Here is an 18,988-nt window from a genome sequence, read left to right as displayed (position 1 = left end):
GAGAGAGGAGAGAGAGAGAGAGAGAGAGAGAAGAGAGAGAGAGAGAGAGAAGAAGAGAGAGAGAGAGAGGAGAGAGAGAGAGAGAGGAGAGAGAGAGAGAGAGGAAGAGAGAGAGGAGAGAGAGAGAGAGAGAGAGAGAGAGGACGAGAGAGAGAGAAGAGAGAGGAGAGAGAGAAGAGAGAGAGAGAAGAGAGAGAGAGAGAGAGAGAGAGAGAGAGAGAGAGAGAGAGAGAGAGAGAGAGAGAGACGGAGACGGAGACGGAGGACGATGAGAAGGAGAAGGAACTTGTACTCTCTCCTTCCCTACGAATTCTATGAAGTTGGAGAAGGCCGAAAATTTGTGTCCCTTTTTTCTGCTCAGCGCATCGCAATTGTGTCGTGTGCACATTGCATCTGGCTCAAGGTCTTCGCTGTCCTGATCACGAAAGCTGGCAATATGAAATGAGCAGTGATGTAGTGACATTAAACCGAATGCTTAGCTCTTTTTGACACGCATCTGCGCCCGTCAAACATTTTGTCGTGCACATTTTACAAAGTGTTGCTTCATAACCTTTCGGCAATTTGAAAAACTGCTTTTAGACAGCAAAAAGCTACAAGATGCAACTTTAAAGCGTTTGTCTCCACAATGACTCTAAGCTACACATTTAGCGAGAAGAAACGTGCAGTTTGATGTCAGGAAGTTCATATAATGAAAACGTGTGAACTGAACTAAAGTATTTACAATGCTTGAACGTATGCTTGATCCACGACAAATGCCGTGCAAATATGTACATTTTTCACGGAAAGTACTACGTGCCATATTGCGATGCCTGATGTTTGTTTTCTCCTACGATAAACTTAGAAACAGATGACGGGCAGCCTTGCGGAATGGACCAGAAAAAGGACAGTTGGGATCTGTGTTTGTCTTTATACCCGAATGGAACATTGCATCACGCTGGCGACACTCAGACGAAAACCATGACTATCCTATACCGCACAGCATTGCTGACATTGCCAATGTCTGAGGCTTACGACATTGGCGGAGCTGATGTCTTACCTTGGCCCAATGGGGCGGATTGGCCAATGTCACCAACGACAAAAAAAAAAATGCTTTCCAGCCGTGCCAAAATCAGAATTAAATATAAACCTATCAGCTGATTCAAAAAAAGAAAGCCCATGGAAAACCATAATAAAACCTTTACCTTTATATCTTATGATGAGTGAGTAATATTTTCCAGATGATGCGTGACATAAACCACCTGTCTTGCAATTTTCCAGGAAACCAAAAATTTGCAGGAGCCTGGCGGTTTTTTTATCCAAGAAAGACTGCCCATCTTCATCAGCGGCATAAGAGCGAGCTTAGGCCGAGACCGGCCGAGTCTGAGCATTTAATCAGGTGCCGGTACGGTTTAACGACCGTGGTGCTAATGGTATTACGGCATGCCGAGCTGGGGGAGCGAGGTCGGCCTGGCTTCACTTGCGTCGCGGGGGACCGCTCCAGCTAAGGATGAACGAGCCGAAGAAGAGCCAACGTTAGCCTACTTTCCTTTAATGGGCCCTTGGTGGTCATCTTACGGGTCGTTTGCCCCTCATTTCTTTATGAAATTTGTCTGAGTCGCCCCCCAAAAGACGACTCAGTTCTGACGGGGAGGCTACCTACCCTTGGGGACGCTTCCACGTCCCTCCCCTCCGGCGCGAGACGTGTATAGGTCGTCACCACCCAACCTCATCGGCAATCCGCAGCGATAGAGCGTCCTTGACCAGTCTCTCGGCTGTCCCATCTCCGCGGCCGCTGCCGTGCCAAACCTCAGGGCCGCTGCCTCGGAGCGCTCAGGCTGTGCTGGCTAGCAGGTTGAGGACGGCCCGTCGGAGCAGGGCCGGCCGGCTGTCCGAGGACGGGCGGCCGGAACGGCGCCGGCCGGCGGTCTGAGGAAGGGCGGTCAGAGCGGCGCCAGCCGGCGGTCTGAGGACGGGCGGTCGGAGCAGCGCCAGCGGGCGGTCTTAGGACGGGCGGTCGGAGCGGCACCGGCCGGCGGTCTGAGGACAGACGGTCGGAGCGACACCGGCCGGCGGTCTGAGGACAGACGGTCGGAGCGGCGCCAGCAGGCGGTCTGAGGACGGGCGGTCGGAGCATCGCCGGCCGGTGGTCTGAGGACGGGCGGTCGGAGCAGCGCCAGCGGGCGGTCTGAGGACGGGCGGTCGGAGCGGCGCCGGCCGGTGGTTTGAGGACTGGCGGTCGGAGCGGCGCCAGCTGACGGTCTGAGGACGGGCGGTCGGAGCGGCGCCGGCCGGCGGTCTAAGGACGGGCGGTCGGAGCGGCGCCGGCCGGTCGATCTCAGACGGCTCGCCGGGGCGGCCCGTGCTCCGGTGGGCCCGGCCAGGCCTGGTATCGAGCCGGCGTCGGCCGCCGCGCGGCCCATGGAATGACGAATGCGCCCGATCTGGCAGCGGCCCCCCTGGCAGCGGCCCAAGCGGCCCAAACAAAGATGCCTCGGCCGGCGGCGGCGCGGCCGGCGTCTGGCTCGCCCTCAACAAGGTCTTCGTCGGCCGGCGACACACGCACGGCCGCCGCCCCCGCCCCCACCCCCGCCCCCAGTCCCGGCCGGCCGGCCGGCCGCGCCGCCAATGGATCGCACGATTAGATTAGCCGGTGCCGGGAGCGGCGACAGGGCGCAGCGCGACGGAGGAACGGCCGGCAATTCACGCGCCGGCGGCGGGGCCAGCCCCCGGCGCGGCGCCTCCGGGTAGGCCGACTCGGACGGTGTGGAGCCGGATGTGGAGGAGAGGCAAGTGTCACCGCCCATCCGCCCGCGGGGCCGGATGGGCGGTAACACGTTGGGAACACCGAGAGGCGCTGCTCCCTCAGATGGAAATCGACGTGTTTCCAAACACAAAAGCAAGCGGCGTTTCATATTACGTGTTAAAAGTCAGCCTCGAACGAATTCCAATCGTCGATCAAAGTGCATAGTTCTTTGGTGTCACAGCTTCTGACGCTGATTATTTTCTCTAAAATATTGTTTTCCGCACCAGAAAGTTTGATTTAACGCACAAAAGAAGAACATCTTTATTTTTGGAACTGCTGCCGATATTTTTGATGGGAATATCAACCAACACCAAGCTTTCTTACAGCAGGCTTGTAAACTTTAAGTACCTGATGCATTTCGGCTTAACTCATCAGGTATAAACGGCAGGGTGTAGAGGACAACGACCTAAGCAAATGCGTCACCCATGCTGAACACTTCTAATGCAGTTTAGGATATTCATCATAATAATCAACTATCGAACGTTATATTCGTTAGGGGGTGAAACGACAATGTTTGGTTCTCTGCGACAAAAGCATATTCTGAAGAAATTACGGGAGTGACGTAAGACGGGACATCAATTTTAAACATCCAAGCATTATTATCACCTTGCAACTACTGATACCACGCGCGAAGCCATTCGACCAGGAAAGTGCGTTGCTTCCTTGCACAAAGCACTCGTCCCCGTCCATCTCCCAAACACTGCACGTAAACACCGCATTAATGTCATGGTCATTCATCAGTGACACTGCAGCATAACGCCCAAACCGCCATGCTGTCAACAGGCGTTACACTACATATGCTGTACCCGTCGTCTGCGACACTAAGAAAGTCCGAGATTGCCAGCAGTTGTCGTATAACACATGTCTGGGATTGCTAGCATCTACAGTATGACACAGATGCCAGATATCTGGCATCAGCAACACGGTACAAACCGTGGGCGGCCGATGCGTTACCTGGAGCTCATTGATGGCCACCCAAGAGTTGGGTGGGAAACCCTGCATCATGGGTACGAGAAACTGAAGGCAGCCAGACCAGTGTCCGATGAGCAGCATCATGGAGATCAGGTTGAAGATGCGCATAAACACTGACGCCATGTTCAGGAACTGGAACGGCACAGCACGAGCGGGGCTTAGTGCGGCTGGCGGGCCGTACAGTAAGTAGCACGACATGGGGCAGGCGGCGTGCTGGAGAACAGCGTCGTATGAAGTGCTGAAACACCACCGCTATAATTAGTAAAAGACGGTTAGCGACAGGTCTGAATGGTGTTTTTCAAACCATTCGCATTAGCTTTATTCTCGATCAGGGAAGCAGTTACTGTGATATAATCTGACAGTGCGCAGACACCCTATGCTCTTATACTATATACAAGCGCACGCAAGGGTCGAGGCATCATGCCTTTTGGTGCGCGCAAATCGCACATTTTATTAGTCCAAGATGAATCAGTACATGATTTTCCGATCAAATGGATTTGCACTGTCATCCGATCTCATTTTGAGCGTTCCATGGTATAAGTCAGGGCTTGTCACTGGACGTACAACGACATTCACATTGCTTAGCTCATGCTTCCCCGAACCTATCACATGAAGAGCGACAAACGTCATATTCAATGAGAGATTCACTCAGCGCGCTGAACGTTCTTGGGTACGTTAACGATCCGTTGCAATAATCTCCGATGCACGCACGCCAACAATTTGACATGACATAGTGCTGAACGCATCGTGGAAGCATGTAGCTCCAACTGTCTGACGAATTTTAAAAAATCTTTACATTTTATTTGGAGAAGTAGACAAGACACGCAATGTCAGATTTACGGAAGTACTACTTTGCGACATTTTACAAGTATCATTGGTAATCTTCATGTTTATAATCTAGTAGCAGAGGTATGAAGAACATTGTGAATGGTGTTCAGCTTTTTATCCGAAAGCATGAATTCCTGTTCAGCATTATCCAGCATCGTACTGACTTAAGTTTTCTATTTCATTCAGTATCTTTAGATGCGACGTCGATACACTTGACCTTTCATGACATGAAGCAAGTTGTACTGCACCTGAGGTGGTACCTAAATGCAAAAATGTAGCCAACGATGCAAGGATAGCCTTTCGGTCTTCAGAAAAAACCGTATGCCCTAAATTCGGAGCGCCAGATACGGAATAAAAAGGTACGAAACGGATGCAAGTTATAAACTACGCTTAACACTCATGTGCAACGCATTTCTAACACCCAGGAGTTTTTAGGCATACAACTACCATTGATCAAGGACATACTGTGTACTTTGTGGCGCACAGGAAACATAAAAGCGGCACTAGTTTTGCGTCGCGTCACATTAGGCACCATTAGCTCAAATTCACCTGGGATCTGCAGTCCTGTAGCCCTGCATTTTGCCCCAGTCTTGGCCGTTATCGTTTTTCCAGGTCATAATTTGCGACCAAGCTAGTTGGCAGCTCACGTTGCATACATGTATTTCATTCGCCGAATCCATTACAATATGGTGAGAGGAAAACTTGATTGCACCATGAATCCCCAGATAGCATTGCAAGAGCGCAAATCATGAGCAAATGCCAAAATAATCACGTAAACAGAACACATAGGAACGAAAAAAGGAAACAAACTAACTGCTCAAATGAGGAAAACCCAACACCTTTGTCAACAGACTCCAGCTGCGGAGGAAAGCGGCGTTGAGCGGTGACGGTGGGTGTCCCAACCCCATCGGATGGCAAGTTCCCTGCTGCGCTCCGGCCCAGCGCGGCACGCTGGCGGCTGACCGGCCGGAGGTCACTGGGGTCATGCAGTGCGCCGGCAGAGCATGCGTGCCGTGCCGGTGTGGTGATCTATCTACGGACACAACAGTCCGGTGGCCGTCCAAGGTCGAGGCTAAAGGGTGACGTCGACAGCTGGGCGGTCACGCGGAGCCTCGGACGGACGCGGCAACAGCGGCGCCCGACACCCGCACACCGCGCCGCTCGGCCCCCGCTCGCCAGGCTTTAGTGGTGCAAACCAAACTGACCAAGGCTCGCGCGACACGCACCACATTGACAGCTCCTTATGTGTGGCTGAGCAACGACTCCGTCGGAGCTCAGATCAGAATTTCCACAGCTAATCGGCGCGTGATGCCTGGGTGCGACACAGAAGCTACGCTACCTCCAGACGAGGATACAACGCCAATGAAAATAACCAAAACCCAGGCCGTGCAGGTTAGAACGAGACATGCAATGAAAACGGTATTTTACCTTCACCAAAACACTGGATTTGAACTTGGCTTTACTTTTAGGAGCGTCTGCCTTCGTCTCTCGCCTTTGACGGGCCTGCTTTTGGTGCTTCTGCAATATCTACAGGTCAAAAGATGCCGGCGTAAGAACACTCAGCGGCAGCAGCACTAGGCAGCAGCGCCACGAACCCGGAACAAGGCCACGCCAGCAGGGCGGCGCCAAAGGATTTTGAGTTGGGCGAGCGGGCAGGAATTTCCAGGGGACCCCCTGGACAAAATGGGTTTCACAGCGGACTTCTGTGCAGAGTCGCATTCAGGTGGAAGAGCACCGACGGCATGTGTCCCATTATGTATCTATTACATTATCATATCCAAGTAGACAAAAAGGTCGAAAGTTTAAAAAACAAGATGAAGGCTTTCTTATTACCCAGCAAAGGGTCTTGTTATCTCAAAACAGGGCATCCTGATCCAGAACCGCTGAAAAGTGACCATGTAAGGGGTGGAGGAAGTCCTCCTGTTTCAGAAATGGGGCCTCTTGAATATCTAGAATGCCTGCTGACTCAGAATAGGGGTCTTCCAGTTTGTGACGGGGCCTCCCGAGCATCATGATCCAGCAAACGGGCCTGGTGACGTAGAAAAGGGTCTTCTGAACCCAAGTTATTGCTCTCTAGCTCGGTTATAAGGGCCACCTTGATTTGCATTTAGTACTCTTCGTTTAGCCGCAATGCCTTTAGTCTTGAAAAGGTGGCCTCCCATTTTTTGCTTGATTGTGGTGGGAGGCCAAAAACACACTCTTGACCGCGGGGCAGCTGCTCCCCCGCCCCCCCCCCCCCCCCAGCCCTTCTCTGCTGCGCCGCCTCCGCACGCAGATAAACATCAGGATTTTCGGACTCCTTCGGATAGTTCAGTTTCGATGGTAAAAAGGCGATTCTAAGACCAAATCTTATCTGGGGCTGACCTGACTTTCTCAGGAAAACATGCATACAGGATCTTTGCGTGTCAAAAACGTGCTCATCTTGTCAGTTTTTGAGTTCTCCGTTAGTGAGGACGCTTAACTTAGTGCTTTGCTGTCTTCCTCTTAGTTTCAGTCATTTATCAGGTTGGAGGCTTGAGTCGTTCACAGCCAAGATAGGCGAATTGATTTGCCATCAATTTTGGCGCATGCTAAGCGCACAGACGTGATCACTGCCAAAACAGGAATATCTGGGACAGGTGGTCCGATGCCTTACGTGTCTCAGCGAGACGCCCTTGTAAACGCTCCGATATAGGAACAGTATGACTGGTGCCCATCAACGCGAAGCGGAGGCGAATTTGACGGATGACGTCACTGGCATTAAAAGCATGTCATCCAGTATCCTTGGCAGTGTGCTTGTTCGCTGATTAGTTGATTTACGAGCAGCTGGACGGGCAGCAATATCATCACCGTATTGATCCCAAAAGTATGCCTTGGTCTTATGCACATAAACAAACCGCCGCCCTATAGTTAAGCAGTGCGGTATATCTTGGAGCTGAAAATTTAACATGCTTCATGCATGGGACATAACTGCTCATTATCTATGCAGTATACGTAAAAGAACCAATTGGTGCTTTCCACACAATCCTGGATTTTATACAATGGTGATTTGAATCCATCCAAAGTGCACTAGTGAACATTTCGAAGATGTTGGTGGCGACACTCTCTCTGTCCTTTCAATGGCACACACGCGGGGGATGGCACAAAAATCCGTGAACACCTGCATCAATCTCCCTACAAAATAAGACCGTACCGAAGTTCTTGATTTCCCACGGGCAAATAGGACCCAACGTAAGTGAGAAACGTCGGAATGCAACCAAATATAACCATTCGCTAAATGTTTAAAAGAAACCAAGGCACATAACATATTCTGAACATAAACAGCGAGCAAAGGAAAGCCAAGCACCAAGCCAGCAGTCGTCCACATGGCGGGTCATCTAATGTTTATCTATAGCCTGGCTTATTTGACGAAAACACATAGCAAACACAACGCTTTGACAGCGTCAGTGCGAGGGAACGGGAGGGGCAGGGTGGGGGCGTGAGCGGGCGCGGAAACACTGGACGTCTAGCGGCTCCTGCGGCAGGGCGTCGCGCGGCCGAGCGGCACTGCTCGGCGTCGGCCGACACTCACATAGACCTCCTCCCACTGGCTGACGTAGCGGACGAGGCGCGACAGACGCAGCAGGCGCACCAGGCTGAGCAGCTTGGCCAGTCGCAGGATGCGCAACGCCCGGCCCGCGTGCAGGATCTGGAAGCTTTCCGTGAAGTCCTGAAACGACGTGAACTGGCGCCAGGTTAGGCGCTCCGCTGGCGGCGGCTGGGCGGGCCGCGGGCGGCGCAGCGCGGCGAGAGCGGCGCAGCGGGCGCGGCCAGCGGTCAGTGGGCCCCGTCCGTCACCGGCCGACACCGCGGCAGCCATTCAAGCCGTCGAGGTGTCTCGTAACATTATTGAGATGCAGATCGAGTGCCCGGCTGGACTTGCAAATGGCCCAGTGTGGAGGGGGGGGGGGCAGTTGTGAGCGTGGAAGATAGTGCAGGCAGGGGCACCGTTCAAGGCCGGAGGTGGAGGAAGGACAGGGCGCGCGTCACGTCCCCAGGATTCGGGGTCTGTCTGCGTCTGCCATGTCAGGATGGCCTGTTACAGGGGCGTGTATGTGTTGTTGGAGCATATACACGATGCACTGTGTGCTTGTGCCACTGTTGCATTTTGCAGTCCCTTAAATGTCATATTTGCTTTGGGGTGTACGAGATTATCGCGATTTCGGCGTGCAGAGTCATATCCCCGAGCATACAGAACTGAGTGCTGTGCAGGAAATGGCATGACAGTTGAGGCCAGCACGATGAAAAGAGATAGAACACTGCAGCCATGTGGTGCTTCGTGTACCAGAAAGAGAAGAGGAAAAGCGGATGTCAGGAACCAAATGCGTGATTCGCCGTTTGTTTCTACACAAACTCGTTGCATTCAGACAAAACCAAAACCCCGCAGCAATCCCAAAACCGCCTACTTGTCTAACTCAAAACCAGATGATTTCGCGTAAACCAGCTCCTGTATCTCACAAGTGCCGAACGCAAACCCGGAACAAAAGCAGGCGGAGACAATCTGGGATTGGCCCATCCATGCGAAACACAAATACTCTACCGATGATGACAATCACCATTAACACCTATCGGAGGTCTAGCGTGGCACGAAAAGCGCTGTGCTGCCATATTCCCCAAAGACAGTTCTTATTTGACACGACGTGATGCATGCAGGCGCGCTAACCACGCATGCCAGAGAGCTCGAGCCTCGTCACTGTCCCGTCTCAGGCGGCTCCTACTTCATGCGGGGCTGGTAGGGGAGGGGCAGATAAGAGGGCGGGGTGCGATGCGGGAAGCGCTACAGGCGACTGGAGCTGAGATGACCGACCTGACCGGATTCATTGTCCGCGCGGTTCTTGTAGATCTAGGAAACAATAGAACAGACGCGTTGATGGCCTGGTCTGGAGGGGCGCAGCTGGCTATCAGCCACCGGCGCGGCCAGGGCCCCGACCACAGCCAGCCGCCAGCGACGGCTACAACACACGGCTGGCATGGCCGGATGGCAGCGACATACCGCCGGCAGACGGCGGGATGGCAGGGAAACTGGACAGGCAGACGGCAGGACGGCAGGACACCCCACGGGCAGACATCAGGGTGGCAGGGACACACGACAGACGGCCTCAGGATGGCAGGGGTACACGACAGGCAGACAGCAGGATGGCAGGGATGAACGACAGGCAGACAGCAGGAGGGCAGGGCATACAACAGGCAGGCGGCAGGATGGTAGGGACATACGACAGGCAGACGGCAGGATGGCATGGACATACGACAGGCAGACGGCAGGATGGCAGGGACATACGACAGGCAAGCGGCGGGATGGCACGAGCTTTCTTTTACGGGAAAATCCCGGGAATGCTCATTCAGCGTACGCTTATAATTCTAACTGCTGGAATTCCCTGAACAATCTGGAAAGGCAGCGTCAATTTGGGATAGGCGGGCATTTATTCTAACTGGGACTAGTGAAAATAAAGACCCACGGGTGATGGTCGAAGTCTGCTCATCAGATCGATAGTTCAGATTAAGCTTACTAGGACACGGGCCTATTAGTTGACCAAAAACATGAAGCGAAGCTTAGTTTTGATGGTTTAGTGGTCACACAGGTAGATGACGTTGCCATCTCGCCACGCGCCAATATTGGGGCTTCGGGTGGCCTCCGAACGCCTCAGGTTTGTTCACGAAAGGTCTGTGTGGATTGAGGAGTTCCGAGAATGGGGCTGGCTGGCTGTGGTCTGGACTCAGCCCGACATTTGCAGCTACGGATATATTGAGCGACGGAGATGCATGTGAATTATTCAAACTAGACAAAGTGAGAACATGGACAACAGAGCCACAGCTAAGTTTGTGTCGATACGCGGCAATGAACTGAAATGAAGCGAACACAAATCTTCCGTGGTCTAGCTTATCAGCGATTGCGAAGGGTCCAGGGTTCAACAATGTTAACGTTAGGGATCTACGAAAGGGTACAGCAACAAACTACACAGCCGAACACTGATCGTACATACATACATACCAGCAGTGAGTTCAAATATTCCCCTCACTCCCCGCAGAATCGATATTGAAATATGGCAGCGGTGGGTGCTTTTTCTCAAGTCCTTTACGTACCTGTTATGCAGTAAAATAAACCGTCGCCACCGAGGTTAACAGATGAGCAGTTTTAATGTTTTTGTTGTCAGTGTCTCCGTCCCGTAATGTGGCTTCAGGCACGGGTTGTGCCGCTTCACCGAAAACTAAATAGTAAGCTGTATGCTGACGGCGTCTTCCGGGGCCTCTGATAGGCTGTGACGAATTGCGCTCGATGACAAAGCTGTCCGTCCCTCACACGGCATCATTGCCCTTGACTCCACACCTGTTTAAACGGTCCTCGCAGCGTGACATTCAAAGAGCCCATTGAACGACTGAGCCCGCGCCGTCGCGCGCCAAAAGACGCACATCGCAAAACCACGAGCGCACCGTTTAGGCTGTCGTATAGCAAGAAGGAGTCGCGGACAGCGTTCAGCGAGTTGGCATGGGGCGCAGCAGGTCGCCGGGCGAGGTTACGGGTGACACTCAGGCGGTGTGCCACGGCCAGAGAGCCGAGGTCTACTGAATGCGTGCCTAATGCCGACTCTCCCAGTGCCTCGTCGTGGCGTTCAAAGCCTCGCTGACGACATCGCGTCTGATGCCGATGCGCTTCTGATCTCGGCCAGACTCCGCATCGCCTTCGCCTTAGCACAATAGGGATCAAACGAGGTGGCGGCACGGCTCCCGAAGTGAGGCAGGCGGCCGGGTAGTGGCTCTTCCACCGCGGGTCAGCGTGACACCACTGGTCGTCACGGGCGCCGATTCCAGAGGTGGGCGGTTCGGCCGACACTGGCCCTCACGGGCGCCGATTCCAGAGGTGGGCGGTTCGGCCGACACTGGCCCTCACGGGCGCCGATTCCAGAGGTGGGCGGTTCGGCCGACACTGACCCTCACAAGCGCCGATTCCAGAGGTGGGCGGTTCGGCCGACACTGGCCCTCACGGGCGCCCATTCCAGAGGTGGGTGGTTCGGTCAACGCGGCTCGCAGTGCTGAACAAGGTCGTTTGCCTCCACTCATGTGCAGTGCGATCTCTCTTAAGCCCAGGAGCTTCACGCGAGCAGCGGAGTTCGTGGTTTACATTTAAAGTGTTGATCTCGTAGGTAATGGCGGAAAGTTTATTTGAAATCTTTGAGAGGTATTTGCCTCAACCCAAATGTTTGCTTCCTCTGCGAACAACAAATTTAAGTCACCAAAACATGATTGGAAGTATACTTAACCAGCAAAACGCTGCTTTTTTATCCAAAATGCACCCTTCGGCCCCTTCGACTTCTGAGAAGCTGCATCTCCACTGGATGGTGCGGTAAGCAGTAGGTGCTCCAGTTCAGTCGCACGCGAAGTGAGATGCACCGTCCTGTGATCTGGTGCTGACAGCTGCCTGACTTCATTCGTCATGACAAGATGTTTTGAAGGAATGTCAGACGTTAGAAACGTTAGGGTCTAAAGAGTCGTTCCAGGCATTGGGCCATTATTATCTCTTACCAGAACCATCAAAACACCCTACCCAAGTTTCTTTTGTGGTCAACCGCAACGCACAACTCGCTGGAGGCTTCCGACCCAGTGGTTTTCAGTCTGACAAGAACACGCGCGTTTCAGTCCGGTAGGCCCACCGCCGAGCGCGTGGACCGCTGCTGAGGGCGTCGGCGTGTGGCGAGCGCCACTCGATCCGGACCTGACCCCCCCTAGCCGTAACGGGCGGGGGGGGGGTCGGGTACACCGAGTGGCAAAGAGCGCTCGGTGCGCTCTGTGGCCGGGACTTCACCCTCCCCCACCGGACGACGGGAGTGGACAGCGGGGCGGCGACGCTGGCCGCCGGGGTTCCGGCTGCAGCCGAGCAGCCCCAGGCACCCACGTGGGGCACGTCGGGTCGGTACTCAGGGGACTGTTCTTAACCCCTTGAAGCCATGATTTCAGTTGTCATTCTCTATGGCTTGGCAAAGGGAATCAAGTCATTCTTTTGTAGCGAAAGGGAAGAATGCTTGCCGCACAAGGCGCCAGAAGACGTGCATCGCAGTGAAATGGGCATATCTTCAGTTTACGACAGGCTGACTTATTTCGGTCGCATAGCAGATTCGAATGGTCAAAATTTGAGTCGTGGTCCTTTTCTGTGTAATGCGGGCAGCATCGTTCACCCAATGTTTTCGAAGTGGGTGGCATAAATAGGAAGAGACTTGGATTTCAAAATTATATCAATACTCTTGCGTTCTCTGATCCTGTCAATCTTAAAAGCACCTGACAACGTGAGTTTTGATGCCTATGAAACATCAATCTGTAACTAGAACTGACAAAATGTGCAACCAAACCACCCCGGCCGGTATAAAGTTTTTAATTAGGGCTACGTGAAGGTTTCACGAAAAATCTTTATTTTTCAATCACCCACGAATGTATTTTTGTTTTGTTATTTAGCTTGGATTGCAACCCCTTTGGCCAGTAATGTTCCTTTCAGGTTTGTGGGATAGAAAGTGGATATTGGTGGGGCAAAATTACATGCACCTGAAGGGTCCTCCACCTAGCTTAGCCCTACCAGGGACCACCTGTTCGGGATATCAGCTCTTTCCTCAGGCGGGGCACTCTTACTCAGCCTTGAAACATTTGCCCACTTGTGGCTGGCACACGTAGCCCCAAACGGACCATTGCGAAAATGCAGGAAGCAGCGAGAATGAATAAAACAGGGCGGGTGCGCAAACTGCGGGCTGGCCCATTGGCCCTCAACACGCACTCGGGTGGGGGTCAGATTGACCCCCGAGAGTTTTTCCGGCATGGCTTCCGAACGGCGCGGCGCAGCCAGGCCAATTTTGATGGCCTTAACAATTAAATAGAGGATCGCCTGGCAACAAAAATTTAAATGTACCTTATAAGGTCGCTGACCAACGGCCGGTCAAAGCCAGACCATTGTTTGAGCGAAGCCCATTACCAGGGAATCGCTCAATCTTGTGGAATAACGGAATGCTAGATGAAGCCATGCATCTCTAAGATACTTTCTTAGGCAACACAACAATTGGATGCACAAATTCTATGGACCTTGGGTGATGTATGAAGGTCAGACCAAGGTCAAAATCAACCTGTTTTTGATTGCTCTAGGGTTTGCTGTATGAGGTAGTTTTCGGTGCTCATTTCGAATTTGTTGATAACAGAAACCGCATTATGCATCTTCCATGGACTTCCTAAAGGTCAGAATAGGGCACTGACCTAAAATGACTTGGGTCAACATTCCATTTTTGGGAACATATTGCCTAGCGTAATCTTTGTCGCATACTCAAATGCTCAAGGCAGTCTTGTATGATTTTGGTAACCATGACCTTCGAAAGATCAAACAAGGTCGCTGACTTTAAATGAGCATGTGACCTTTTGCTTGGGACAGGTATCTAGATTCTAAGGACACTTCGGAGACTAACTTAAAGTTTGATCTTGTTTGACGCCAAGGTCATGACCTGGGAACCTCAAACTTTGACCTCAGTGAGTTCATGTACAGGCCAACACACTCTGTGACTTTTGTGGCTCCAGCTTTCTTGGTTCCTGAGATCCCAGCGAGATCAAATTAACCCCCACCTGAGCGTAGGGTATCCCAGCGGCCTCCCGGAAGTGTTTTAATTGACAACTTAAGGCGCCTTGTGCTAGCTCGCAGCTTTTGATTTCTGCGAAGAAAAAAATGGTGCATTAGAGTTTTGTCCACTGACATGCATGAAGTAGTGTTCTGAGCCTGAAGTTCAAAGAGTGGAAAGGGGCACGCCGCATGCCAGAAAGGCGGCCTGCCATCTGAAAAGGAAAATCACCGTCTACCCTTTCACGGACGCCGGCGCGCGGTCTGTCGTGTAGACTACAGGCGTCGGCAGGTGCCCTGCCCGCCCGGCCACAGGCGTCGGCAGGCGCCCTGTCCGCTCGGCCACAGGCGTCGGCAGGCGCCCTGTCCGCCCGGCCACAGGCGTCGGCAGGCGCCCTGTCCGCCCGGCCACAGGCGTCGGCAAGGCGCCCTGTCCGCCCGGCCACAGGCGTCGGCAGGCGCCCTGCCCGCCCGGCCACAGGCGTCGGCAGGCGCCCTGGCAGGCGGCGCCGCCGGACCGCCGCTGCTGATCGCGCGTACGTGCGCCGGCCCTAATCGAATGGGTGACTGGGATTCGGGCGGTCTCATCAATCTGGGCACGGCCGTGCTCCCCGGTCAACAAATCAAACCGATGTCCGACCCGTCGGCCGAAAACGGCACCCGGCTGGCCGCTTGGTAGCCGGTTGGCGAAGGGGGGGGGGCGAACGGGAGGGGTAAGACACGGACTGACGATCGTCACGGAGTCGTGGAGGCGCTGGTCTCAGCCGCGCCCACTGGACCCAGTCGTTGGTGAAAGAGGTACACGGTATGAATGAGGGAATGACATTTGCGGTGAAGGTCGGAGAGATGATCACTGACCGTCCAAGATTGAAACAGGTCAACTCTTACTGAACAGTCAGCCCAAACGGACGAAAATCAAGACCGTAATTTTAGTGACGCTTTCTGGAAGAAATTTTTGCTTCAAATCAACCAACAACCCACACATGCAGCCCAGTTGTGCTGAGAGGTCTTATCAATTTGTTTATAACGAGTGATTGGGCACAGGATGTAGGAGCGCTGAACAGCTAACAGATCATAATTTAGCGGTTCTTGATGAACAGGATTAGTCTTACCGCCGCCTTCGCATACATTCAGTCACTGCGTCGGCTAGCGTAGGCTAACTAAGAGTCGTGTGTCGGATTTGACTCCGATGATTTGGTGTAAACGGGCGCAGAGATAATAGCAGCCTGAGCCGATGTTCACGCGAACCCATTACTCATGTCGTATCTGTTTATGATGAAGTTTGGGGGCGACCTATATGTCGTGCTCAGATGTCGGAACTTGGATGTTCCTCACCAAAGCCGGGCTAGCGCATCAACATATTTTACCGTTAGCATATGAATATCTGTAGGAGATGGCTGCAGCTGTTTAAACTTGCGAGTCCGGAAATTCATTAGGGGCAATATAAATGCGCAAACCATAGCACAAGCCGTGGAGTTTCGCAAGCTTTGATCATTCCCCTTTCATTTTGGTTGTCTCGTGCTCTTTTGATAAGTATTTCACTACATACTTAAGTTAAGCGCTTTTGGCAAGGTGTTCTGAATACTGCGCAAAGGTCGCGGATGGAAAAATTGTTCGGACTATCGTTCTCGTCTGGTGTGTTACGACGCACACTATGAGCTAGTGTAGTGTGGACGTATGCATACACACCAGACGAGGACGGCAGTGCGAAAGTAATTTCATTCAGGAAAATAATACCCCGTCTCAATCTTTCCTTCAAAATGAGCAATAATAGAATTAAGCTTGGAGAGCATGCTAGTCGCTAGACGGAGCATGTTTTTACCAGACAGAAGCGATGAGAAGCCTTTTGACGGCCCACAATGTCATAGCACGGCTGGCCTGTGTCAGGCTAGCCATCCCTGATCAGTTACCAGCTGTTCGCTATGTGTATGATAGGGCAATGCAGATGGCTGTTTTCCCTGTGATTTGACCGATGCCCGCGAAATATCAGTGCCTCGTCCTGCTTTTGGCCACGGGGACGGCAAGCGGCCTCGTGAACGCTTTTCTGCATCAAAGGAGAGGATCACAAATCATTGAGGACATGTAACTGATGCTTTTCTAAGACGATAATCAATCTTCTGTTTTCTCTGGGTGGGGACGACCATCATGATTATCTTTGTAATTTTCTATACTGCGGGTGCAGTTTTACGCATCGCGTGCAAACAACGACACTCCATTTGCAGGAGCGCCACTTACCTGATTCACGATGAGAAAAATATAGTCGAGTGGTATGGAAGATATGAGGTCAAGGAAGAACCACGTCCGCAAATAATGCCTCGCTATTAGCGCAGGGTCTAAGATGACTTGTTCTGAATTATCTTGATGCATAATGCCTGTGGGAGAATCCGTGGTTATTCGTCAATACCGATCGAAGCGCCCCGCATCTTGAGGGAACCACATCGGAAAGCAATGTATGGAGCCGGTGAGAAGCAAACAGAAACGCTTCTCATGCCAATGCCAACACAGGTAACAATGCTTATCGGATTCATCAAGCAATATGATGAGATTCCTTTAACGGCATTTCACGCACCACAACACTTCAAATAACGACAAGACAAAACTTGAAACGTGGTTCGTAACGAAGCTTTCGAAACCCCAAGTATCCGTTTGACGATAAGGATTTACCTTGGATATGACACGGCACCAAAGCGGGGCGTTAACAACCCGTTTTTCTAAGGTTATGTGTGTGGGGGGGGGAGGGGGCGGATAGGACCAGGCCTCAGCACTTACCTGTTCTAAAGTTAACAATGATGTCGATAAGGAAGATAGTGTCCGATAGACAGTTGAACGCTATCCAGCGTGTGCTGAGGTCGTCGTTGAAGAAAGATATCGCCACAGGCAAGATGATCAGGTTGGCCACTAGTAGTAACAACATACACAGGTCCCAGTAAAACCTGCGGAGCAGAACATCCAGCTTGAAGCGGTTACGCCGAGTCGATGGATTTGCAAACAAGAACAGGCACACATACTGTCATCTTGTCACATCCGTTTGTTATGAGCTGTGGTCCTGTATGCGTGTGCAATAGACAGGAGCGCGTGATGACGAAACGTGGCGACGGCTATCAATAACCCTGTTGTGTACGCACCATACTTTATGTGACTACATGATATGTCCCTACAAGACAACAATACATATACCAAGGAACAGCACACGACTGGAAACACAGGAATGCAATCTAAAGATCAGAAATGCTGCTAACTCGGGATCGTGGAAAGTAGAATCCGCCCAAAAAAACGAGCAAAACAAGGTTTGTCAGAACGTTTCTGTCGTTTTTTTGCGTTGGTAACACCTTTCAGACTTCTGCTTTTGTTGTTTTATGTTATAGCACATTTCAGACTTATACGCACCGGCAAACAGCGAGCTTTGGTACGTTTGCAACACATGGACAGCTAATACTGTATGCCACACCCGGCTACAACACGACTAACATCAAACTGACGGCACATTAACCATACATTTGATCCAAGAACGCGTTTGTTATTAGCAGGCTGCACAGGCCTCAGAGCATTAACCAAACGAGAGCTTAATTAACTTCAGCGTTTAGCGAAGTTCGAAATTCATAGACAGATTTCAGCCCATGCAAGCTTGATGTCTGGCACAGGGGAGAAGTAGATTAATTTTTATGCATCATCATCAAAACCTTTCAGGGGATGCTTAGTGCTTAAGAATAGTGCTGTACTGTAGCGGCCGTTTTGCGGATATCGTCCGGCATTGACGCTATGCCTGTGAAATATGCAACATCAGGCAAGCCTGAGCTCCTTCTCTCGAGGGCTATGACAATCCATGTGGTGCTGGTGCTTAGGACAAATGTTTTTGATCACCACCTTCGTGCGACGCTGGGGCGAGGCACTTTCCAAATATGACACGTAATCGAAAAGCCAAATTGAAATGCGTCGTTGAGATTAGGCGCAAAACATTGAGTACGCAGTATAGTGCAGCGCATTAGAAATACGCAATATCTGTCCGTCTACCCATGCTGCACGAAGCCATGAACGGTCCAATGCGCCAAAGCTCTGAGCGCCTGTCACCTTATCGCCGTTCAGCCCGACAGAACGGACTCGTACAGCTATGAGAGAGTACTGTGAGAGATTCTTAACATCTGGATTCGCAAGTTTTATGCGTGCAAATTGCCAGCTGAAATTGGGCTCGTTTGGAGGCGAGTGTATTGGCCATCATCTTCTGCGCTGCACAGCCTGATCTTGGATTCTGCCCCAAGACTCATGTAGCCACACCCACCCACACACGAGCGCGCGCACCATACGCGTTCGCTGCGAATGCACGTGACGCGCTCCAGCGCGCTCCAGCACATTCCAAAAGCAAACACCGTCAAAAACTCCATCCCGTCATTTCCTGCCCAGCACGGAATTCGCGGACGGAATGCTCAGCACCTCTGGAGCTCTCCGGCTAATGAGCACGTGCCGGGAGCGCCAGGCCGGAGTTTAGGGGACAGCGGCGGCGGCGGCGGCGTCGACGGCGGCGGCAAACCCATCAGCCGAGCGGAAGCCGGCCTCGCCGCCGTGCCGTGGCCGGTGTGCACGGGCCGACCTCGCCCATTAGGGGGCGCTTCGTGCTGATGGAGTGCTATGAGCCGGACCATTTGGGGTGTGGCCGGACACTGTGCCCGTCCGTGGCAGGACTGGGAGCCAGCCCGCGCCGAGCTCGCTCGGAGTCGGAACAGGGCGTGGACCCGCCACACCCAGCCGAGGTGGCAGCGACACGGCGCTCAGAACACGGTGGAGGCACATGTCCGTCAGCACACGGTGGAGGGACA

At 52.6% G+C, this 18,988-nt stretch overlaps 1 protein-coding gene across 4 annotated transcripts in view; it reads right to left on the bottom strand.

The window, feature by feature from the left end:
• Ih (hyperpolarization activated cyclic nucleotide gated potassium channel Ih) overlaps positions 1-17,110 on the bottom strand; it is a gene marked incomplete at its 5' end in the record, with an annotated part of 50,652 nt that extends 33,542 nt beyond the window's left edge. The window contains 6 exon segments of one of the 4 annotated variants that reach the window (XM_037225868.1): positions 3,737-3,886; positions 6,011-6,109; positions 8,133-8,270; positions 9,408-9,443; positions 16,413-16,549; positions 16,947-17,110. In XM_037225868.1, coding sequence (XP_037081763.1) covers positions 3,737-3,886; positions 6,011-6,109; positions 8,133-8,270; positions 9,408-9,443; positions 16,413-16,549; positions 16,947-17,110 — 724 coding nt within the window. 4 annotated transcript variants of the gene reach the window in all.
• Positions 17,111-18,988: the final 1,878 nt, after the last annotated feature.

Source organism: Pollicipes pollicipes, unplaced genomic scaffold, assembly GCF_011947565.3.
Source record: "Pollicipes pollicipes isolate AB1234 unplaced genomic scaffold, Ppol_2.1 Scaffold_5724;HRSCAF=6776_pilon_pilon_pilon, whole genome shotgun sequence".
NCBI classification, from domain to species: domain Eukaryota; kingdom Metazoa; phylum Arthropoda; class Thecostraca; order Pollicipedomorpha; family Pollicipedidae; genus Pollicipes; species Pollicipes pollicipes.
Note: the sequence above shows the minus strand (reverse complement) of the source record. Positions and strands in the feature narration are given on the sequence as shown.